A 22173-nucleotide genomic window follows, 5' to 3' on the forward strand; every position below is an offset into this window, starting at 1 on the left:
TCATTTTTATTCTTAAAGCGTGTACTATGCTAAAATTGAAGATTTCTCTTACATACTCTACGTTACTCATTTAGAGTTTCACTGTTTGCCTTTTAAAATAAAAACTTCTTTATGCAATTCCTAAACATCTTTTCTTTCAAGAAAATAGTAGCTTTAAATACTAGAGCTTTCAAATAAAGTTTATTTTACACAGGTAAATATTATGCAGGACTTCAAAGCTACTTGTATCTATTAAATTTGCAAAGACTAAAGATTGCCTATTTGCTCATGCTGCTTTCATTACAATATAACTGTCAGGCTGGAGAATTTTTACAGATACAATATTGTGCTCAAAAGGAAGTGAAAGTTAAAGTGGGAAACTCAGAAATAAAATTAAAAGTTCTGCAAAAATATCTGAGGGTGACTGTGGCATCAATTTTAACAGCCCCAGTGCTCTTCAAAATGGAACAGAAGTCTGAAAATGTCTATTAAAGTAGCTTATTTTATTGTCAACATTTAGAAGCAATTTCTGATTTCTTGCAGTGACTTTGACCTGGAAAGCAGAAATGAAAAATGATGCCGTGATGCTCTTTAAAAATCCCTCAGAAAATAAAATTTCCTATTCTATGTCGGGTTCCTACTTCATTCCCACGGAAATCTTTTTTTTTTTAACAGAAAAGAAAATAAACTAAGAAGGGGACGAGTGGAGCCAATTTTTTTTGGTGGATTTTCTTTGAAAATTAAGCATTTTATTTCTGAAAAAAGTGTAAAAATCTTACATTAGAATAGCACAATAATAATTGCCAGTAAAATTTACAATACCCCTTGTAAAGAATAGGCAGCAAGTACAAAATAAAAATCCCGCGTGTCTATTATGATACAAAAACACAGGTTAAAATAAGAAACGATCATTTTGACTTTTTTGTTGTTCCTTGTGTAAACACGTTAATCATTTTTTCCCCCATAACTGTATGAAAAAAGTACACCAGACAAGTGTCCTCGAATATGAAAACTATTGCTTCGCTGGCGCTCTTCAGGACCTTTAGTATCTGTGTATTACTCTTTTGAACATTATTGGTATTTTTTAAACGCCTGGACCTGAGAATCTCTAGACCTCCAAAAGGCTTAGATTTAGGAAGTGATCAATAAAAAAGTTCCCACAAATGGAGGAAGGCCCTTGCGCTTACACAAGGGAGGGCCCGCGGCGGGCCCCCTGTTCCTCCAGGCCGGGCGGGCCGGGGGGCTGCAGCCTCGGGGCGGCTTTGCATAAATAGAGGGGCCGCGCCGCAGCGCAGGGCGCACCCGGGGCGGTCCCGGGGCGGGGGCCGCGCGGAGCCGGGCGGGGCGGGTTCCTACCTGCGCGCTGCCGAGCGCCCTGACCGGGCGGCCTTAACAGTTAGAGACGCGGGCGGTCAAGCTGTCGCCGCCGGGCAGGGCCGCGGCCGGGTGCAGGGTCCCCAGGGCGGCGGACGAGGACACGGAGGAGGCTGCGGCGGCCGCGAGCGAGCGGGTGAGCGCGGCGGCAGGGCCCCCCGCAGCCTGGGCGCCGCCGGGGGCGGGCGCGGGGGCGGGCGCGGGCGCGGGCGCGGGCGCGGGTCCGGGCGCGGGTGCGGGCGCGGGTCCCGGCGCGGGCGAGGCCTGCACGGCTTGCGCGGCGGCCGGGCCCAGGCTGCGGCCGATGATGCTCTCGATGGAGAAGGGCGAGCGCGCCAGCGCCTTGGCGGCCGGGGCCCGCAGCGGGGCGGGCGGGGCGGGCAGGGCGGCGCCCAGCGGGTGCGGCCGGTACCCGAAGGCGGGCGCGCGGGGCGGCGGCGGCGAGTGCGGGTGGAAGGCGGCGAAGAGCGCGGCGGGCGGCGCGTAGGGCGGCAGCTGCAGGCCGAAGCCGCAGCCGTAGGGCCCGTAGCCGCAGGGGGGCGGCGGCGGCGGCGCGGGCGGGAAGAGCGCGGCCCCGGGCCCGGCCCCGGCCCCGGCCCCGGCCCCGGCCCCGGCCCCGGCCCCCGGCCCCGCGCCCGCCGCGCCCGCGCCCGCCGCCCCGCGCAGCAGCAGCGCCTCGTGGGGCGGGAGCAGCGGCTGCCGCTTGAAGCGCTTCCTCCGCCGCAGGAAGCTGCCGTTGTCGAACATGTCGGCCGACTCGGGGTCCAGCGTCCAGTAGTTGCCCTTGCCCGGGTTGCCCGGCTCGCGCGGCACCTTGACGAAGCAGTCGTTGAGCGACAGGTTGTGGCGGATGCTGTTCTGCCAGGCGGGGAACTTCTCCCGGTAGTAGGGGAAGCGGCCGCTGATGAACTCGCAGATCTCGCTCAGCGTCAGCCGCTTCTTGGGGCTCTGCAGGATGGCCATGGTGATGAGCGCGATGTACGAGTAGGGCGGCTTCACCAGCGGGCTCCGCGCCGCCGCGCCCCCCGCGCCCCCCGCGCCCCCCGCGCCCCCGGCGCCCGCCGCGCCCGCCGCGCCCGCAGTCGTCGCGGGGCCCGGGGGCGCGGGGGGCGCGGGGGGCGCGGGGCGCGCGGCCAGGGGCGCGTCGTCGTCGTCGTCGTCCTCGTCCTCCAGCTCGTCCTCCCCGCCGTAGGAGCGCCGCCGCCGCCGCCCGGGCCCCGGGGGGGCCTCGGCGCCGCTGCCCTCGCCGTCCTCGTCGTCGTCGCCGCCGTCCCCGCCCTCCCCCACCACGTCGATGTCGGTGTCCTCCGCGGGGCCGGGCATCTCCGCGCTCAGGGTCATCGCTGCGGCGCGGCGGGGGCGGCGGGGGGCGCGGGCGCGGCGGGCGCGGGGGGCGCGGGGGCGGGGCGCCGCATCGGGACGCGCGGCTCGGGGCTCCCGCCGCTCCCCGGCCCCGGCCCCGGGGGCGCCACGCTCGGGCCTCGGCGCCGCGCCCCGCGAGTCCTCGCCGGCGGCCGCGGGAGCCGCTCGGGGCCGCCCCGCCTGGGCCCGGGCGCCGAGCGGGGCCGACCTTCCCCGGCGGGCGGCGGCGGCGGCGGCGGCGGCGGGCGGGAGCCGAGGCGGCGGCCGAGTCCGGGAGAGGGCGGACCTCTCCGCGGCTTATAGCGGGCGGCCTGTCACATGGTGCGCGCGTCAGCGCCGCGGAGGGCCGGGCAGGGGCGCGGGAAGCCAGGCGCGGACGGAGCGCACCGAGGACCGGCCCCGCGCGGGTCGCGGCGGGGGACCCGGGGCTGCGCGCCGCTCGGCGTCCCGGCCGGGCCCGCGCTGGCCCTCCCCTCCCCCCTCCCCTGCTCCCCTCCCCTCCCCTCTCCCCCCCTCCCTTCCCCGGGCAGCCGCACCGCTCGGCTTCCTGGCGTCCCCGAGCTGGCCCTCCCCTACCCCACCCTCCCCGGGGCTGCGCACCGCTGGGCTTCCCGGCCCGGCCCGGAGCTGGCCCTTCCCCCCCGTCCCCTCTCGGGCGGCCGCACCGCTCAGCATCCCGGCATCCGGCCTGGTCCCTGAACTGACCCTGCCCTCCCCTCCCCCTCCCCTCCCCGCTCCGGGGCGGCCGCGCCACTCAGCGTCCAGCCGGATCCCTTAGCTGACCCGACCCTCCCCTCCCCTCTCCTCCCCTCCCAGGGGCATCCCGCCCCTTCCCGAGCTGGCCTTCCTCTCCCCTCCCCTCCCGGGGGCGCCGCACCACTCAGCGTCCAGCCGGGTCCCTGAGCTACTACCCTCCCCTCCCCTCTCCTCCCCTCCCTTCCCCGGGCAGCCGCACCGCTCGGCTTCCTGGCGTCCCCGAGCTGGCCCTCCCCTCCCCCACCCTCCCCGGGGCTGCGCACCGCTGGGTTTCCCGGCCGGCCCCAGAGCTGGCCCTTCCCTCCCCTCCCCTCTCGGGGCGGCCGCACCGCTCAGCATCCCGGCATCCGGCCTGGTCCCTGAACTGACCCTCCCCTCCCCTCCCCTCCCTCTCCTCCCTCCCCGGGGCAGCCACACCACTTGGCATCCCGGCCCCATCTGAGCTGGCCCTCCCCTCCCCTCCCTCCCTCCCTCCTCGGGGCGGCCGCATCTCTCAGCATCCCGGCTGGTCTCTGAGCTGACCCTCCCTCTACCCTCCCGGGGCAGCCGGTGCACCGCTCAGCATTCTGACCGGGTCCGAGCTGACCCGCCCCTTCCCTCCCCTCCCTGGGGCGGCCCGCACCCTTCAGCATCCCACCCCGTCCCCCCAGCTGACCCTCCCCTCCCCGGGACTCCGCTGCCAGCCGACCCCCCCCCCCGGCCCGCCCCCGAGCAGCGGTCCCCATGGAGGGGGCCCGAGCTCCGCGGGCCGGCCGGGCTCCCTCCGCCTGGGCCCGCAGCTCCCCGGCAAATCTGTTGAGAAGCGCCCCCACACACCCCGTTTAAGCACAATAATGATTGTTTACTGACCTTTTAACCTGTCTCCTTCGGTTCTTCTCCAAAGACGTTTGTTTTCCGCCATCTGTTAATAAAAATGTGGTTAGGGCTGGCGTTTTGGTCACTTATCTGCAACTGAATGCCCTAGAAACTTGACAGCTAAACTAAACCACTCTAATGAGAGGATCTGACAAATTTCTTGGGAATAAAGCAAGTAATCGTTGAATGCAGAAAAGACGTAGAAAATGTCAGTGAAAACCCAAATACACACACACAGAAACAACTAGGAACAACTCAAAAAGTTCTTTCATGACGAGGTAAGGGACTCTGTGGTTCTTAGTAAGAGGGAGATTCTAATCAACAGCCCACAGTAACCTTATGTGTATAAGGTGTACACACACCTCGACTCAGGCTTGATAATAGGGTAATGAACACTTTCAAACCAGCTTTTAAAAGTGTTTTTGGAAAATCTAAGTATCTCCAATAGCTACTGGTGGGAAGCAACGAAATAATGCTGTAAAATAAGATTCAAGTTTTGTTCAACCCAATTTTCCTTTTCAGGTGACAGCGTAGCAGAAACAACTCAAACAGGATGTCATTTTAAGCATTCCTATCTTTGTCATCAACCCACAGTAATTGCTGCGGCTGTGCAAAGGTCCTGATAGCCCGTGGAATTGACACTCACGTGGCCACTCCTTTTGGATTTTTACATTTCTTAAAGCATTCCTGTTTCAAAGTGGAGACCCACCTCAAATTTTTAGCTTTCTGACTAAAATGAACACTTGAAAAAACTAAGTATCAAAAGTCAGTGACTTTCTGTAGCAACGACCGGCAGCTGCATTTGTGTACTGTTACTTTTCCCACCCAGTTCTTTGCGTTTTCCAATGTCTTATTAATCCCCTTATCAATCACAGTCTCAAAAATAAACTGCCCCAACCTGAGAATTCTTTTAAAATCGAGTTTTGGGGGCCGAGGACAGCTACCCACCAGTTGCGCTGACAAATGACCCCTAACATCCAACACAGGTCTTTGAAAGCTGTGACGGTGCCTCCAAGTCCTAAATAAGTGGTTTCTCAGTGACTCTCCTTTGAAAAATGGCACAACCATGGCATCATGGCAAGGGGCTCCGCATTCACCTGAGCCAACACTGTCAGCACTACTACTCCGTCGTTGGTCATTACGTTGCTCTGCTCTTGTAGCCCAAGTCCTTACAAGGACCTCACGCTGGCACTTCCAAGTCCAAGTTTTAGAAGCGCTCCTCGGAGAGCTAAATCAACAGCGCGGAGCCAGGCGGAGCACTAGGAGCGGCACAGGAAGGAAGACGGCTGCAGGCCAGCAGCTCCTTCAGGTGCTCCTGCCCTCTCACTGCCCTGACCACGTCCGCAGAGGAGAGAGGAGGGAGCAGGGCGAGGAGGGGGGAGGATTGAGGAGGGTGAGGAAGGGGGAGTAAGGAGGGTGAAGAGGGAGGAGGAAGGAGGGTGAGGAGGGAGGAGAGTGAGGAGGGAGCAGGGCGAGGAGGGAGCAGGGCGAGGAGGAAGGAGGGGCAGGAGGGAGTAGGGCAAGGAGGGAGTAGGGCAAGGAGGGAGGAGGGAAGAGGGTGAGGAGGGAGGAGGGGGAGGAGGAAGAAGGGCAAGGAGGGAAGAGGGAGGAGGGAGAGGAGGGAGGAGGGAGAGGAGGAAGGCGGGAGGAGGAGGGAGCAGGCCGAGGAGGGAGGAGGGGGAGGAGGGAGAAGGGAGGAGGGAGGAGGGGAGGGAAGTGGGCGAGGAGGAGGAGGGAGGAGGGGAGGAGGGAGCAGGGCGAGGAGGGAGGAGGCCGGAGGCCGGCTGCCCCTTGCCGAGGCTCCCACCGGAGGGGCTCGGGGTGTGCTCCCCGCGAGCCTTGGATGGCGGGTCACCTGGCGGCGGGCGGGCGCGGGCACCTGCGAGGACGCGGTGGATCTGGGCCGAGCAGAGCCTCCGCCGCGGCGTGGACCCCCGGGCCGCCCCCCAGGCTGGGGCGATGGCGCTGCGCTGGGCGGTGCGCGACCGGCTCGCGTGGACGGACCGTGCGGGGCGCCCCGGGCCGGGGCGGGGGAGGGAGGCTGCCCCCTGGCGGCGGCGCGGCGGCCTGCGGGGCGAGCCAGGCAGGGGCGTCCCCGGGGCTGGCGGCCGGCTCGGCTTCCCTCCTGGCGCGGCGGCCCGGGACGCAGGCGGAGGGCGCGGGGGCGGACGCCCAGGGGCCCGGGAGGGGCCGGCGGGCAGCCCTGGAGCTGAGCCTCACACCGGGGCTCCGCACGCTCCCTTGCGCCTGGCGGGGGCTGCGGGGGGCCGCGCGCCCTGGACGTGCCGTGGGTGGGCGCTCCCCGCACCCCGCACCCCGCTCCCGCACCAGCACCCCGCACTCCGCTCCTCACAACCCGCACCCCGCTCCACCACCACGCACCCCGCTCCCCGCTTCCCGCACGCCGCACCCCGCACCCAGCAACCCACACCCCGCACCCGCACCCTGAACCTGGCTCCCTGTTCCCCGCACCCAGCACCCCGCTCCACCACCGCGCACCCCGCTCCCCGCACGCTGCTCCCCGCACGCCGCTCCCCGCACCCTGCTCCCCGCACCCCGCTCCCCGCCCCCCCCACTCCCCACACCCCAATCCCCGCAACCCGCACCCCGCTCCCTGCACCCCGCACCCCGCACTCCGCTCCTCCACCACGCACCCGCTCCCCGCACCCCGAAACCCGCACCCCCACCCCGCTCCCCGCACCCCAAACCGGTCGCCTGGGGGCCTGGCCTGGCCGCAGCCCGCCCTCGCCCTGCGTTTTGTCTGCTTGCTGGTCGGCGCGAGCTAACGCACAAATCGCACACAACTGACTTTATTTTCACTTTTTACTTTCTTTCCTGCGAATAGACGCAGAGCCTTACACCGAGGCAAGTGACGCACAGTAGGAACGTGCACACTCGGGCGTCACCGTGGCACCGCAGGGGAGCAAGAACTGAAGAGCACAGTTCAGAGACATGGAGAATATTCACGTTGGTGCAATCACATTATCCATTTCCAGAAAGTTCCCATCATCCCAGACTGAAACTGGACCCACTAAACAGTAACCCCAGGGTCCTGCCCCTCGCCGCCAGCCTGGGCAAGCACTAGTCCACCTCGTCCCTATGAATCTGACCCCTCTGGCCGCCTCACAAAAGTAGAGCAGCACCACCTTTGTCCTCTTGACAGTGGGTCTCTAACTGGGGTCTTCAAGGTCATCCCTTGTAGCACGTATCAGAACTTCATTCCTTTTTAAGGCTGAATAACACTCTTTCCTATATAGATGCCACATTTTGTGCGTCCATTTGTCCACCAAGGGACGTTGAGGTGGTTCTCTCCTTTTCTGTTCCTTGGTGAACCTCAATGCATCCAGCTCTCTGTGAGACTCCGCATGCGCCCAGTAAGGGTATGCTTGTCACTGTCCTGCGCCTTTCTCACCCCAGAAATCCTCAAGGGAGCCCCATGGTCCTAAGAGAGCACACATTAGTGAAGTCACAGCAATAGTCCCACCCCTCCTGCCCCCGCTTCTGGATTTGTAACCTCAACTTGCTCACAGTCCTGAGACTTGGAGACTCACACTCTGCACATCGTCTTCGATTTTAAGCAGGAGGAGTTAAGATTCCACCAGAATATTTGTGAATATTGTGAATATTTTCCCCCAGACACCTGCACGCGCGCGCGCGTACACACACACACACACACACACACACACTTTTAAATTCCTTTTCTGCCTTCTCACCTGTCCTAAATCCCCAGAGGCCCCAGATGACCTTCACATGCTTCTCTGGCCATCCAGGCATTCTCTAGGGGTCTAATGGTTGTGCCATGAGGGTTGGTTCGTACACGCCACCAAGCTAATGTCGAGGTCACAGTAGCCAGTGCAGTGGGTACCTCCAAGTGATGGCTGAGCAATTAGGCTTGCACAGGTGCTGCTACGTGTTAAGAGATCGTGATGGCGAGCAGAGCCTTCTGTCATCACGTCCCGGTGCCAGCTGCCTCTCCCAACACAGGACTCCACGGGCCAGGCTCTTTCCACCCCCTAAATGTGCTTCTCCAGTGCCAGTTAGGTAGTCTGAAAATAAGCTCAAGACAAGGGATTCCTGGCTGAGGGTAGTGGTACCTCTCCCAAGAGTAGGTACTATTTTAATCTGGGAATTCTTTTTTTTAATCTGGGAATTCTTTTTTTTTTAAGATTTTATTTATTTATTCATGAGAGACAGAGAGAGAGAGAGGCAGAGACACAGGCAGAGGGAGAAGCAGGCTCCCTGCTGGGAGCCCAACGTGGGACTCGATTCCCGGGTCTCTAGGATCACGCCATGGGCTGAAGGCGGCGCTAAACCGCTGGGCCACCCGGGCTGCCCATTAATCTGGGAATTCTGTTATAAAATGTCATAATCGAGTTTCAAATGATGGGTCTCCAGCAGTGTAGTCGGGAGTTGAGAAGAAGATATTTTAGTGGCCTTCTGGGTCTTACTAAGCAGTCTATGCTTGCGCAACAGCTCCTTAAACAAGCATTTCATGGCCTCTGAGCAGGATTCAGAAATCCTCAAGAATTCAGAATGTCAGAAAGGTCTAAATCTGTGTTTTATAACAGCGAAATTATTTACACTGACTCAGGAATTTTCATTACCACAGTTAACCTGGACTCGCCCTCCTGCCCCAACGCACACCAAACAGAGACTTCTTTAGTTAGCTCTGATCTCAGTGGTCTGCAGTGGTGCATGTTTAAATCTTGTACCCCCAAGTCGAAAGTTCAAGAGATGTATTTATCAGGAATTAAACTGCAAAATACACACATCTCCCTTCCAGAGAGGAGTCCCCCATTTCGGGGCGGGACCACCTTCCATATAAGACTCTCAAGAGCACATGCTTGTAGTTCTGTAATCTTCTAGCATTTACTTACACTGTTTAATAAGTTAACTTCTTGGAAATAGATTTATTATTTTTAATTCTAATATGAGAATTGAAAACAATAACATTACTATATCTAGAAAGAGTACATTTATTTCTTATTTTATTCACAGTTCACCCAGAGGAAATGTGAAGAGGAACCTCTCTGTTTGGGATGAACAAGGCCTCTCTAAAGTGATTTGAGGGGTACAGCTATCCAGACACATTGAAAATAAAAAGGATCCCGTATAAGACCATGAGAAAGCCTCATCATTAATTGCATTTTTTGTGGTTTAAAATTGGCATACAGTGACAAAAAAAAAAAAAAGGAGTATAGAGTGACTGAGCTTATCTATTACACACACAAATACACACACGTGTGCACACTTACACTCTGTTGCCTGGTGTCCAGGCTTAAACCAAGGCTGAACTGTCACCTCTCTGCTCTACCTATGCAAACACCAAAACATCTCGATCTCCACCCTCAGAGCCAGCCCTGACACCACGACCTGGCACCAATCCGGTGGGGACATCGGGAGGGTAGCTGAGGTGGAACACAAACATGGGCCCCTGTGCGGAAGGCACCTCAACATTTTTCATTAGAGGGATGTGTGAACAAATTGTCTTTGCTAGAAAGCTTTGGTTGGCTAGCCTTCTAGTGCAGAAAAAAAACTGAGGAAGGGCCTGAACCCCAAATTTACAGAAGAATAACTAAAAATAATGAATGATCACCGGTAACAAAGTTAGAAAAAGGTGAAATGCCATTTTCCTCTATCAAATTAGCAAAGAACATTATCACGATGGGTGTAACAGAAGGAACTGCATCATACACTTCCTGTGTAAAGTGATAGAAACCTTCTGGCAAACAATTTGGGAACTGGACCTTAAGTGTCCGTTCTCTTTGAATCATTTACTCTAGGATTGCATCCTAAGAAAATAACCAGAAATGTGAACAGAAATGTATGTACCAAAAAATGTTTGTTGCAGTGATATTTTAAAAGGGAAAAAGTTGGAAACATTCTAACTGTCCAAGTGTTAAATGTATTACTATATATCCTCAAAACGAAATCATTTGCAATCGTGAATAGTTAAGTCTGTGACTGGAAGTCCTAGCAATCAGGTGAGAAAAAGAAATAAAAGGCACCCAAATTGATAAGGAAGAAGAAAACTTTCACTCTTTGCAGATGACATGATAGCATATACAGAAAACCCTAGACTACCAAAAAGCTACTAGAACTAATAAATGAATCCAGTAAAGTCACAGGATACAAAATTAATATACAGAAATCCATTGCATTTGTATGCCTAATAATGAAGCAGCACAAAGAGAAAGTAAGGAAACAATCCCTTTTACCAAAAATAATAAAATACTGGGAATAAACTTAACCCAGTAAGTGAAAGACCTGAACTCCAAAACCTATAAAACATTGATCGTAGATAACACAGTGATTGAGGATGACACAAATAGAAAGATATCCCATGCTTACGGATTAGAAGAACTGATATTGTTAAAATTTCTGTACCACCCAAAGCCCCCTACAGATTTAATGCAACCTCTATCAAAATACCAACTTCGTTTTTCACAGAAACAGAACAAATAACACTAAAATTTGGAGGGAACCACAGAAGAACCCAAATAGCCAAAACAATCTTGAAAAAAAAGGACAAAACTAGAAGTATCACAATCCCAGGTTTCAAGATATACTACAAAGCTGTGGTAACCAAAACAGCATGATACTGGCACAAAAGTAGACACATAGATCAACAGGACAGAAGAGAGAACCCAGAACTCAACCCAAGACTTATATGGTTAATCAATCTAAGACAAAAGAGCCCAGAATATACAACAGAGAAGACATTCTCTTCCACACATGGTGCTGGGAAATCTGAACAGCTACGTGCAAAAGAATGAAACTAGACCACTTTCTGACACCATACACAGAGTAAATTCCAAATGTATTAGAGACCATCAAATGTGAGACCTGACACCATAAGACTCCTGGAAGGAAACATGGGCAGTACTTTCTTTGACATCAGCCATAGAAACATTTTTCTAGATGTTTCCACAGGGAAAGGAAACAAAAGCAGGATTAAACTATTGGGACTACACAAAAATAAGAAGCTTTTGCACAGTGGAGGAAACCAACAATAAAACAATAAAACAAGGACAACAATCCAATTTGAAAAATAGGCGGAGGACCTGAATAGACATTTTCCCAGAGAAGACATCCAGAAGGCCCACAGACACCTGGAAAGATGTGGAACATCACTCATCATTGGGGAAATGCAAATCAAAACCAGAATGAGCTATCACCTCACACCCTGTCAGAATGGCTAGATTCAAAAAGACAAGAAACAACAAGGATTGGTGAGAATGCGGAGGAAAAAGAACCCTTGTGCACTATTGGTGGGAGTGCAAATTGTTGCAGCTGCTGTGGAAAGCAGGATGGAGGGTCCTCATAACATTAAAAATAGAAACACTATATTATCCAGCAATTCCACTACCAGGTTCTCAAAGACAATGAAAACACTCAGTGAAAAAGGTAGGTGTGCCCCTCTGTCTATTGCAGCATTATCTACAGCAGCCACGCCATGGAGGCAATGCAACCATCTCTCCCCGGATGAGTGGATGAGGAGGGTGTGGTGTGTATGTCCAACCAGAAGAAAGAATGAGATCTTGCCATTTGCAACCAACGTGGATGGATCCAGACCACATAATGTTCAGTGAAAGAAGTCGGTCAGAGAAAGATAAATACTGTATGAATCCTCTTATGTGTAGAACTCAAGGAATAGAACAAATGAACGAAGAAGAAAAGAAAAAACAAACAAACAAAAAATCAGATTCAAAACTATGGAGAATAAACTGGTGGTTGTCAGAGGGGTAGTGGGTGGGATAATGGAAATCGATGATAAAGGGAATAAGAGTACACTTCACTTTTTTTTTTTTAATCCAAAATGTGTTTATGGTGGCGGGGGATGGGGGGTAGGGTGGGGGTGGGCACTAGGCTGGCTCAGTCAGTAGAACATGTGATTTTAGGATTGTGAGTTTGAGCTCCACCTTCAGTGTCGACTTGAAAATAGAATCTTAAAAAAAACTATGTGCTCATTGGGATGGTTTCCCGCTCCTCTAGATTCTGGGTGTGTGCAGCGCTGCATCGGTGTGAAGGAGCGTCCTCTTCCTCCTGCAGGTGGCAAACAGACCATGGAGCAGTCAACACACAAGCTACCGCTGCGCATGGCTAACGACAGCTGTGATCTTGCAGCATCCTGGGCATTTCACATCCGTGAGGTTGGGATTGGGGCCGTGCACCAGGGGCTTCTCCTTGTGCTTCCTCTCCTCCTCTTCTGGGGCTGAGTGGAGGAGGTCCCTGAGAGGGGCATGTGGTTTGTGGGGAGGATGTCATTGCACGAAGGCCAAGAACATTTATCTTGATGAGCACTGAGCAATGTATAAAGTGGTCGAAACATTGTATTGTGCACCTGAAACGATTATAACACTGTATATTAATACACTTCAGTAAAAACATGAGGTCTGTGAGCAATTTTAATAACTTGAAAAAAACTTAAATGGTAAATGAAAAATCCAGATAGAAAAATTTTAATATAATTATACATGTAATATTATATTCATTTACATATATTTATTTTATATATTTAATATAATGCATGTAAATAGTATGACGGGGAGGAAATAATAAAAAAGTTCAATTGGTTATTTCTGGAAGGTGGGATTATGGTGGTTTTTATTTTGTTATTTCTTTTTTTTTATTTTGTTATTTCTGTTGTACTTTTCTGTTTTCCTAACTATTCATGATGCACAATTTCCAAATTGCTAAGTTGTGACACCTGAGAAGCACAATTAGTGTAAAAGAAAGACTGCAAGCTGAACAGTTTATATCATCTGAAGCATAATTATTGGAACAGACACTAAGAGTTTTAAATAAGCATGATAAATATATTAAGGTGAAAGGGAACTTATTAGTAAAATCAAGCAAGAAAAATAAATAATTTTCAAAAAGATCCCAGTGGAAACATTAAGCATGGAAAATACAATAGATAAAGTAAAGAACAAACAGATGGAACACACAGCAGAATGGATACAGCTGACGAACGCACTGGGTTTGAAGATCCATTGGAGGGAGTCTCCCAAAAGCAGCTGGAAAGGGCAAAATCCTAGTTCAAGGAGTTTTATTTATTGAGCAAGAGAGAGATAGATCATAAAAATATGCAAAATGAAGGGCTCAGTCGGTTAAAAGTCCAACTCTTGATTTCAGCTCAGGTCATGATCTCGAGGTCCTGGGATGGAGCCCTGCATGGGGCTCCTCACTCAGTGGGGAGTCTGCTTCTCTCTCTCTCTCTCTCTCTCTCTTGCTGTCGTCTCTCAAATAAATAAACACATCTTTTAAAAATGAATATGTTAGTTAATTACTTCCTTCTATCACATGCTAGAAGGTAACAGACACTGCAGGAGAAAATAAAAAAGAGGGTAAGAGGGCCGGGGACAGTGGGTATAGTGTGGAAAGGGTCAGGTAGGTTACAATTTTAAACAGGGAATGAAGACTGGAAAAATGATAGAGTTGGATATTTAGGGGAAGAGAATTCCGAGAAAGAACAATTAGGGCAAAGGCCCTGAGGCAGGAACATGCTTGGTCATAGTCAAGGAGTGGCAAGCAGGCCAGCGCAGTCTAGCGGAGAGAGCAAGAGGGAGGATGGGACAAAATCCTAGAACAGGAGATGAGGCCAAAGGGCTGTGGGATGGGAGGGGGTGACCGTGCAGGTGGGACCTGTGTTTGAAGAGCTACTGCAAGGTGTTGCACAGAGAGGTGACCTGCGGGAGCTCAAATCCTTAAATCCTGTAGAGAATTCCTGGCTGCTCTATTAAGAACACCCTGTGTCAGGGCGCCCGGGGGCTCAGTCCGCTGAGTGTCTGCCTTCGGCTCAAGTCGTGACCCCAGGCTCCTGAGATCAAGCCCCGCGTGGGGCTCCCTGCTCGGCAAGGAGGCTGCCTCGGTCTCCCTCTGCCTGCCTGGCCCCTGCTTGTGCTTGCTCTTTCTCAAGTAAATAAAATCTTAAAAAAAAAGAAAAGAAAAGAAAAAGGAAAGAAAGAACACGCTGTGCCAAGCAAGGGAAGCACCAGGAAGGCAGCTTAGGAGGCCGTTACAGCCCAGCGGGCCTGACCCGGGGCACACGCCCGGGCAGCGGTGGCGGCGGCGGAAAGTGGTGGATTCTGGGCCCACCAGGAAGATGGTGCCTGGTGGTTCCCGGAGTCGGCCTCAGCCTGTATTCGGTGTCAAGGAGAGTCAAGCTGGTCTGTCTGCGGCATTTTTTATGTTGCTCCAACTTCGCTTTTTTTTTTTTTTTTCTTTTTTGCCCTCTGTCATCACCTCAGTGTTGGCGTCCCCAAGACTGTGTCTTCGGGGCGGCCTCGGTCTGTAGGCCGTGCCACGTGAGGCCACCCCCCTCACGCCATCGGCTGTTGCCCAAGGCCTTGAAAATTCCTATGTCCCTTCCCGTTTGTCCACGCGCCACAGGGTCATGCTCCTCGCGGCCTGCTGGGCGGGTCTCCTGGACCCTGAGCTGAGAACTCGATGTTTCTCCCTGACTCTGGCAGGCCCTGTTCCTTCTGTAGTCCTCGTCACTCCTTGTGGCTCATCTTGCCATGTTGGCAGCAAGAACTGGTCAAGACGTGAGGTTCCGCGGCCTCCTTCCTCACGTCACAACGTCCAGTTTGCCACCAAGTCCCTCCGGTCCCCCATGCTGCAAGGCGTGGCTCAAACGCCACATTCTCCGTGGAATCTTAACCCATTCTCAATATTTCAAAGTGGTTTCTCCTCGGAGTTTTATAGCTTTAGGCTTTACATTAATTTAGGTCAGGGATCCATTCTGAGTAAAAGGTTGTACATGGCATGTGATTAGAGGCTATTTTTTATTTTATTTTTTATTCTTCTTTACACGTGTACATCCAACTGTCCCAGCACACCCACTGAATTTCCTAAGTATCTTCTGGTGACAAGGTAAAATGGTACAACTACTTTGAAAGACATTTTGGCAGAATCTTAAAAAGTTAAATCTAGGCCTACCCCACAACCCAGGCATTCCAGGTCTAGCTGTGTGCCCAAGAAAAATGAAAGTATACGGCTACGGAAGGACTTGGTATATGAATGTTCCCGAAACAACCAGGAGCATCTCCACAGCACTCACTAGTCCCCCAGTGTCAAGGAAGGGGACCCGTGTCCCCTTGTTAGGGCCACAGGCCGGGAAGCTACACCGCAGAGACAAGGGGAGCCAGACGTCCACCAGCCATCGCAGGACCGGTTGTCTCTCCAGTCATGGGGCAGAGGCCAGAGCCAGGCCTGTCTCCTGGCGTATGGGTGGCCGTCTTCCCCCGTGTCTCTTCACATCACTGTCATCCCTCCTGGTGGGCTTCTGGGCCCAGACCTGAGGCTTTTCACAACACGAGGCATCCGGGATCAGGACCGACCCTGATGGCTTTACCTTGATGACCTCTGTGTAGACTCTGTCGAAATACGTTCCTCTCCTGAGGTGCCAAGGATTAGGACCCAACACATGAATTTGGAGGGAGACACAATTTAATTCTTAAGAGAGGAACACAGACGACCCCCCCACCCCCTCTCAATGGGCAGGGTGGCAAAGCCACCACATAAAAAGTGTGTGTGGGGGGGAGATATTACCACCATCTCTGGAAAATATAATCTACTTCATCATGATACGAAATGTTTAATAGGGAGACTCTATGACAGCTTGGGTTCTTCATTTCAGCGAAGTCAGCTCACAACATAAGAAGACATGTAATTTAGGGGGGAAACTGTTTTCATGTGTGTCATATTTTTATGATGGTTGTAGAGCTCAAATACTAAGTAAGCGTTTGGTTCCAAACAAGACACCTGGAACGCCTATGGCTGATTTTCCAAGGCAATGAGAGGATCTGCTTCAAAAGCTAGTGCTTTCCCAACAGAATTTCCAGCAAATTATTATTCCTGGCCCGAGGATGTGCTTTACTTTAAACTCCTTTGCTGACTTGCTTATTTGTAGTAGACACTCACTATTGGCGCTTGTAGTTCACCCTTGACCAATCTTGTCTTCACTCCGAGGAATTCATGCCTATTAATTTTATTTTGCAGGCAAGGCAAATGTAAACGTGTATTTTTATCAAGTTTTAGGAAAAACATATCACTAAGTACCTGCTATGACAATACATCTCGTTATGCCTCATTTGTTGCCATTATTATTATTACTACTTGAGATTTGGGGTGACCTATGGCACAAAAAAATAAGTGCGGCACCTGGCATTGGTAATGCTCCTTTTTTTTTTAAGATTTTTTTTTTCATTTTGAGCAATCTCTATAGCCAATGAGGGGCTCAAAGTCACAACCCCAAGATCAAGAGCTGCATGCTCTACGGCCTAAGCCAGCCAGGCCCCCGGCGAGGGCCACACGCTCACTGGCCCAATGCACACTAGTAGCTGTGCTCCAACAACAAACCCCGGGATGAAGATTGCACAAAAGCCAGTCTCCGAAACCTAAATGTTCCTTTTAAAAGGGGGTGGAGGCCTGGTTACCTCCAAGCCCGTGGGCCAACTCCAAGGCATCTGTTCGCTACCGTCCACTCCTGCCACGCTGCCTTAGCAGCCAACCTCTCCGCCTGCCCACGTGGCCAGCACCCAGCACGGGCCCACCAGGCCTCCCAGCGGGGTCTGCCCACCACAGCTCCATGCAACCAAATTCAAGCTCCCTGAGCCCAGCCTGATGGAGCCATCACCCCTGCTCAGCTCTCCAGGCACCTCGCTACTCCCCACCCCACGACTTGCCCATTAATAATGCTCGGGGGGCGCCTGGGGGGCTCGGCCCATCAGCCTCCGGCTCTTGACCTTGGCTCGGGTCGTGGTCTCAGGGTCGTGACACGGAGCCCCCGTCCTGGTCCGGGCTCAGCGTGGAGTCTGCTTGGGCTTCTCTCCCTCTCCCTCCCCCTCCCCGTTCTCTCTCTCTCTCAAATAAATAAAATATTTTTTTTAAAAAACCCTGAAAAACAAAAAAAACCCCCAGTACTCCACATGTTGCCTCCATCCCATCAGGCCCTGCCCAGGCTGAAACCCTCGCCCCACTGTACCTGCAAACCAATTGCAAACCCGCAATCCAGCAGCCGTGTCTGCTTCCAGGAAGCCCCCGCTGACTGCCTCAGCCCCGCCAGGACTCTGCCTGGGCTCGGGGGCAGGTGCTGTCTCCCTGTCTCCCCGCGGGCTGTGGACCTCAGGCCTGTGGGGCTACCTGCTGCGACGACAAGCCCCGAGGTGAAGCATCCAAGGGGAGGACCCCCGTTTCTCCCACACAGCCGTGTGCTGCTCGCGGACCCCGACTGCATGCCCTCACCTGGCACCCTGGGCCGCCTTCCGCCCGCTGCCCAGCCCGGCCACTTCCACAGAGCCCGCAGCTGCAGCCCAGGCCCCACGCCCCAGTCGAGCCTTCTTTTACCCAAATCCATCAGCTGGCAAGGAGCGCACACCTGGCTCCGGGGACCCCGGGGACCAACGGGGGCTGTGACGGCGCCTGCCCCGGCCCTGGGCCTCAGCCTTCCTGCCCACGCTCCGGGCCACCAGCCCCGGCCTCTGCCCCCGCGGCTCCGGCCGCCGCCTCTAGAGCTCCAGGTGCCGCGGGGCCGCTGCAGGCCCAGGACAAGCACCAGCCAAGAGTGTGGGGAGGGGACTGCCAGCGCCGAGCTGCTGCACTAGCTACACTTACCCGCAAGGGACACGGAGAAGCAGCCCCAGGACACCGAGAGGCCAGCTGCCCCGGCTGCCTCCCGCTGTGAATCAGAATCTTTGAAAATGGGACAAAAGTATCAGCATTTTTTTTCTTTTTTTTGACTTTCCAAGTGCTCCCAACGTGCCAGCCAATGTGAGACCCAGTGACTCGGACCTGTGGTTCTCAGAGCTGGCTGCCAGTCAGAGTCACACAGGCTCCTGCCAGGACCCCACCCCGAACCAGCAAAACCAGAGTTTCCAGGTGTGAAGCCTGGGTGGCTGCCTTCGTTCCCTTACCCCTTCCTTCCTGCCTTCCCTGCCCACCAGCTTTTCGGATTTTTCCAAAGTTCAACCAGTCTGGGGGATTACTAACCTGGACTTCAATGGACCCCTATTAAAACTGCCATTTTTGTTGCAGTTGATAAACCCTTTGGTTATTTTCTGGGGGCGAGGGGGTTAAAGATCCGTCTGAGAGAGAGAGTGCGTGTGTGAGTCGGGGGAGGGAGAGAACCGCAAGCAGACACGCTGAGCACACAGCCCTACTCCGGGATCCGGATCAGGATCGATGCCAAGGCCCACAAGACCACAACCCGAGCCGAAACCAAGGGTCAGACGCTTAACCTACTGAGCACTCAGGCATCCCTAAATCCCTTGTTGTGAACAAAGGAAATTGAGATAATGATTTTTATTTTTTTGAAACTAGAAAAGACTGATCCCGGGGCGGGTAGATGCAGGGGAACAAATTTATCTTCTGGCGGCGGGGGCGGGGGGGGAACCCGTTAGCAACAGGACTGTGCCTTCTCCAAAAATCACCTTGGGTGGCACTTCCCAGAGCCCACCTGCTCCTGCAGCTCCAGCATCACTTGGGAGTGTGTTAGAGATGTACGTCCTCGGGGCCTAAATTCTGAGGGTGGGCTCTTGGGTCTGGGTCTCGCCAAGCCCGGCGGGTGATTTTTTTTTTTAAGATTTTTATTTATTTATTCCTGAGAGACACACACACAGAGAGGCAGAGACCCAGGCAGAGGGGGGAGCAGGCTCCCTGCAGGGAGCCTGATAAGGGACTCATCCAATCCCGGGTCCCCCGGGGTCACGCCCTGAGCCAAAGGCAGATGCTCAACTGCTGAGAATACATCAGGTGTCCCAGCCAGTGGGTGATTTTGAGGCACGTTAAGGTTTGAGGGCCACTAACCTGGAAGTGGCACTTCCGGTGGGGAAATGAAGATCTTGAGCTTCCATTTCCGATGTGGGTCATCTTTCTTTTGTTTTCCTGACACACCACACGGCCTCTCAAAAAGACAAGAGTAACAACTGGCAGTGCTGCCTGAAGGCCCGGACTCACCGAGCGTGTCTCCACGTGGGACGGTGCCGTCACGCCTCCACTCTGCCCCTGCTGCTTACCGGCCTTCGTCCCTGACCTCCGCACTCAGCCTCAACATGTGGTTTGTGACCTTAGTGTCGTGGCCTGCAGGTAAGCCCCCAACTCTGCCTCCCACCTGCATTTAGGAGCTGCCGCTGCGGTTTGATCAAAATGACTCAGGAGGCTGTTGGGCTCCTGTTTGCCTGCTGCTTCCGCTCCCCATTTCCTCACCAGATGGGGTCACATAATCCCCAAGTTTTATGCAAACTGCAGCACAGGGGCCTGTGCGGCCAGGGCGGTGAAGGGAAGCCCTGCTGGGCTGGACCCACCAATATTTTACGAGAAGTCACAGGCTTCCTCTCAGCCTGAAGAACAACAAAGTAGGAAGCAGCTCATTTTCTTTTTCCCCCCACAACCCTTTGTCGAGGGTTAGCAAGACCCTCCAGCGTGAGGCCGTGCGGTCTGCCCCGGGTGGAGCCAGGGCACGTGGGGATGTGAGGGGCCGCCAACAGTAAGCAGCCCCGTGATGGTTCTCGACACTGGAGGGCTCCACTGCTACTGAGCACGCACTAATTCTGGGATTTCAGAGACGTAATTTTACTTAATCCCAACAACATTGTAAAGGTAAGTAGTCTTTTATTTATTTATTCCTGAGAGACACAGAGAGAGGGGCAGAGACACAGGCAGAGGGAGAAGCAGGGTCCCTGCGGGGAGCCTGACGCAGGACTCTATCCCAGGACCCTGGGGTCACGCCTTGGGCTGAAGGCAGATGCTCGACCACTGAGCCCCCCAGGCGTCCCAGGAAAGAGTGATTTCTGATGCCATCACAATCACCTTTACCTTCATAAATTCTTTTGTACTTATGCCTTTGAATGTTACAGAGCATCCCAAGAATCCACTCATTAGCCAGCACACGTTTATACTTTTAAAAATTGTATTTATTTTCAGCGTTGATATCAGGATGTGCAATGCGGTGGTAGAGACAAGCCGTGTGGCGCACGGAGTGAAGGCGCCCGTCCGGGCAGGTGGAGGAACAGTGAGAGCTCTGATCTTAGTTTGCTAGCTGTGGGGTTTCAGGAACACCGTGCAATCTCCCCGAATCTGTTCCCTTTGTGTTTGTATTTCTGCAAGTAGGAATAAGACTACTGCCTCTCTCTGTGTCTCTCATGAATAAATCTATAAAATCTTTTTTTTTTAAATCTATAAAATCTTAAAAAAAAAATGATCACTCTTTCCTAATCCTAATTCTTGGATCTGTTTCTCCTTGCTCTCCTAGCCCAACAAGGACTTTATCTACTCTCCAGCCGGGCCAGATAGGACCACAGCCATGTCCTTCAGGCACTATGCTCTCCACTGCTGATGACTGAACCCCCTTCCCTCGCTCGCCATCCTCCTTCCCACCTGTGTGGGAACAATCCACCCATTCAACACAGGACAGTGCCTGCTTCCCCACACCCTGCCAGGATTGAGCACTGTAGTCTTCGAAAGTTTTCATCATGAAAATAGGAAAAATAAAAACCTCATTTTAATTGGCAGGTTCTTAATTGCTGTAGAGGTTAAACATGTACATTCTTTTGTGGATTGCCTTTTCATTTCCTTTACCCAACTTCTTTTTTATTATTATTTTATTTATTTATTCATGAAAGAGAGAGAGAGAGGCAGAGACACAGGCAGAGGGAGACGCGGCTCCATGCAGGGAGCCTGACGCGGGACTCGATCCTGGGTCTCCAGGGTCACGCCCTGGCCGAAGGCAGCGCTAAACTGCTGAGCCACCCGGGCTGCCCTTTATGTTTAATTATATATAATTTTTACGTCTCACTTTTTACATTAAATCCATCTGAAACTTGTAAGGTACGCAAAAGAATCAAGAGTCAACGCTCTCCTTCAAATAAATAGCCAGTTTGTTCTAACGCCATTATTGAATAATAGAGATCTTCTTCAACTTCCAATGACGTTATGTCCCAGTTACAATTTCACCGTAGTTGAAAATATCCTAAATCAACACTAAACACACCTAACCTGTGGAACATCATCACTTAGACTAGCCTAGCCTACTTTAAACAAGCTCAGAACACTCACAATTAGCCTACAGTTGGGCAGAGCACCTAACACAAAGCCGGCTTTGTAATCAGGTGTGGAGTATCTCACATTATCTGTTAAATACTGAGAGTGAAAACCAGAATGGTTGTTGGTGTGTGAGCTGCTTACCCTTGAGGCCTGGGACCTGACTGGGAACCACAGTTCCCTGCTACTGCCCAGCACCAGAAGACAGTGCTGTACTGTGTATCACCAGCTGAGAAAAGACCATTATTTAAAATTCAAAGTACAGTTCCTTTTTTTTTTTTTTCAAAGTACAGTTTCTACTGAATGCTATTACTTTTGCACCTTCTAACGTGGAAAAAAAATCGCTAAGTCACTCCATCACGCTCTCGGACCACATGTACATACTTTCCTCAACGATTTAAGGGATCATCTTTATTAAACACTAAATTTTCTTTCTGGACTCTCTAGTCTTTCCATTGATGTATTCTCTTTTTTAAAATATATTTTTAAATTTATTTATTTATTTGAGAGACAGCGCACGTGCAGGAGCTGCAGGGGAAGACAGGGATTGGGGGCGGGGGGCGGGTCTCAAGCTGACTCTGCGCTAAGCGAGGGGCCAGAGGCGGGGCTGGATTTCACAACCCTGAGATCATGACCTGAATTGAAACCAAGAGTCAGATGCTTAACGGACTGCGCCACCCAGGCACCCCTCCATTGATCTATTCTTGTGCCTGTAGGACATTGGTTTAATTTCTGTAACTTTATACTATGGTTTAATATCAAGTAGAGCTACTTCAAGCTTATGGCTCCATGTGTAGTGTGGAG

At 53.0% G+C, this 22173-nt stretch overlaps 1 protein-coding gene and 2 long non-coding RNA genes across 5 annotated transcripts; 2 read left to right on the plus strand and 1 right to left on the minus strand.

Moving 5' to 3' along the window:
• Window positions 1-158: 158 nt before the first annotated feature.
• FOXD1 (forkhead box D1) lies at window positions 159-3111 on the minus strand. Its single transcript, XM_035713196.2, has 2 exons — window positions 1336-3111; window positions 159-532 (listed from the first exon to the last, which is right to left on the minus strand). Exon 1 carries the CDS (start codon window positions 2692-2694, stop codon window positions 1369-1371), a length of 1326 nt encoding a protein of 441 aa, XP_035569089.2. The 5' UTR covers window positions 2695-3111; the 3' UTR covers window positions 159-532; window positions 1336-1368.
• LOC118353949 (uncharacterized) lies at window positions 1349-9486 on the plus strand. 2 transcript variants are annotated; one of them, XR_004813675.2, is made up of 4 exons: window positions 1349-1489; window positions 7172-7293; window positions 7584-7706; window positions 9325-9486. It is a non-coding gene; the product is annotated as an uncharacterized LOC118353949 (long non-coding RNA). The 2 variants fall into 2 exon arrangements; XR_004813676.2 differs by lacking the exon at window positions 1349-1489 and adding an exon at window positions 5078-5635.
• A 9738-nt stretch (window positions 9487-19224) lies between these two features.
• On the plus strand, window positions 19225-20872 carry LOC118353950 (uncharacterized). Of its 2 annotated transcripts, none has more exons than XR_004813678.2 (2): window positions 19225-19416; window positions 20582-20872. It is a non-coding gene; the product is annotated as an uncharacterized LOC118353950 (long non-coding RNA). The 2 variants fall into 2 exon arrangements; XR_004813677.2 differs by lacking the exon at window positions 19225-19416 and adding an exon at window positions 19596-19929.
• Window positions 20873-22173: the final 1301 nt, after the last annotated feature.

The sequence above is a fragment of the Canis lupus genome, chromosome 2 (assembly GCF_003254725.2).
Source record: "Canis lupus dingo isolate Sandy chromosome 2, ASM325472v2, whole genome shotgun sequence".
In the NCBI taxonomy this organism is placed as follows: Eukaryota; Metazoa; Chordata; class Mammalia; order Carnivora; family Canidae; genus Canis; species Canis lupus.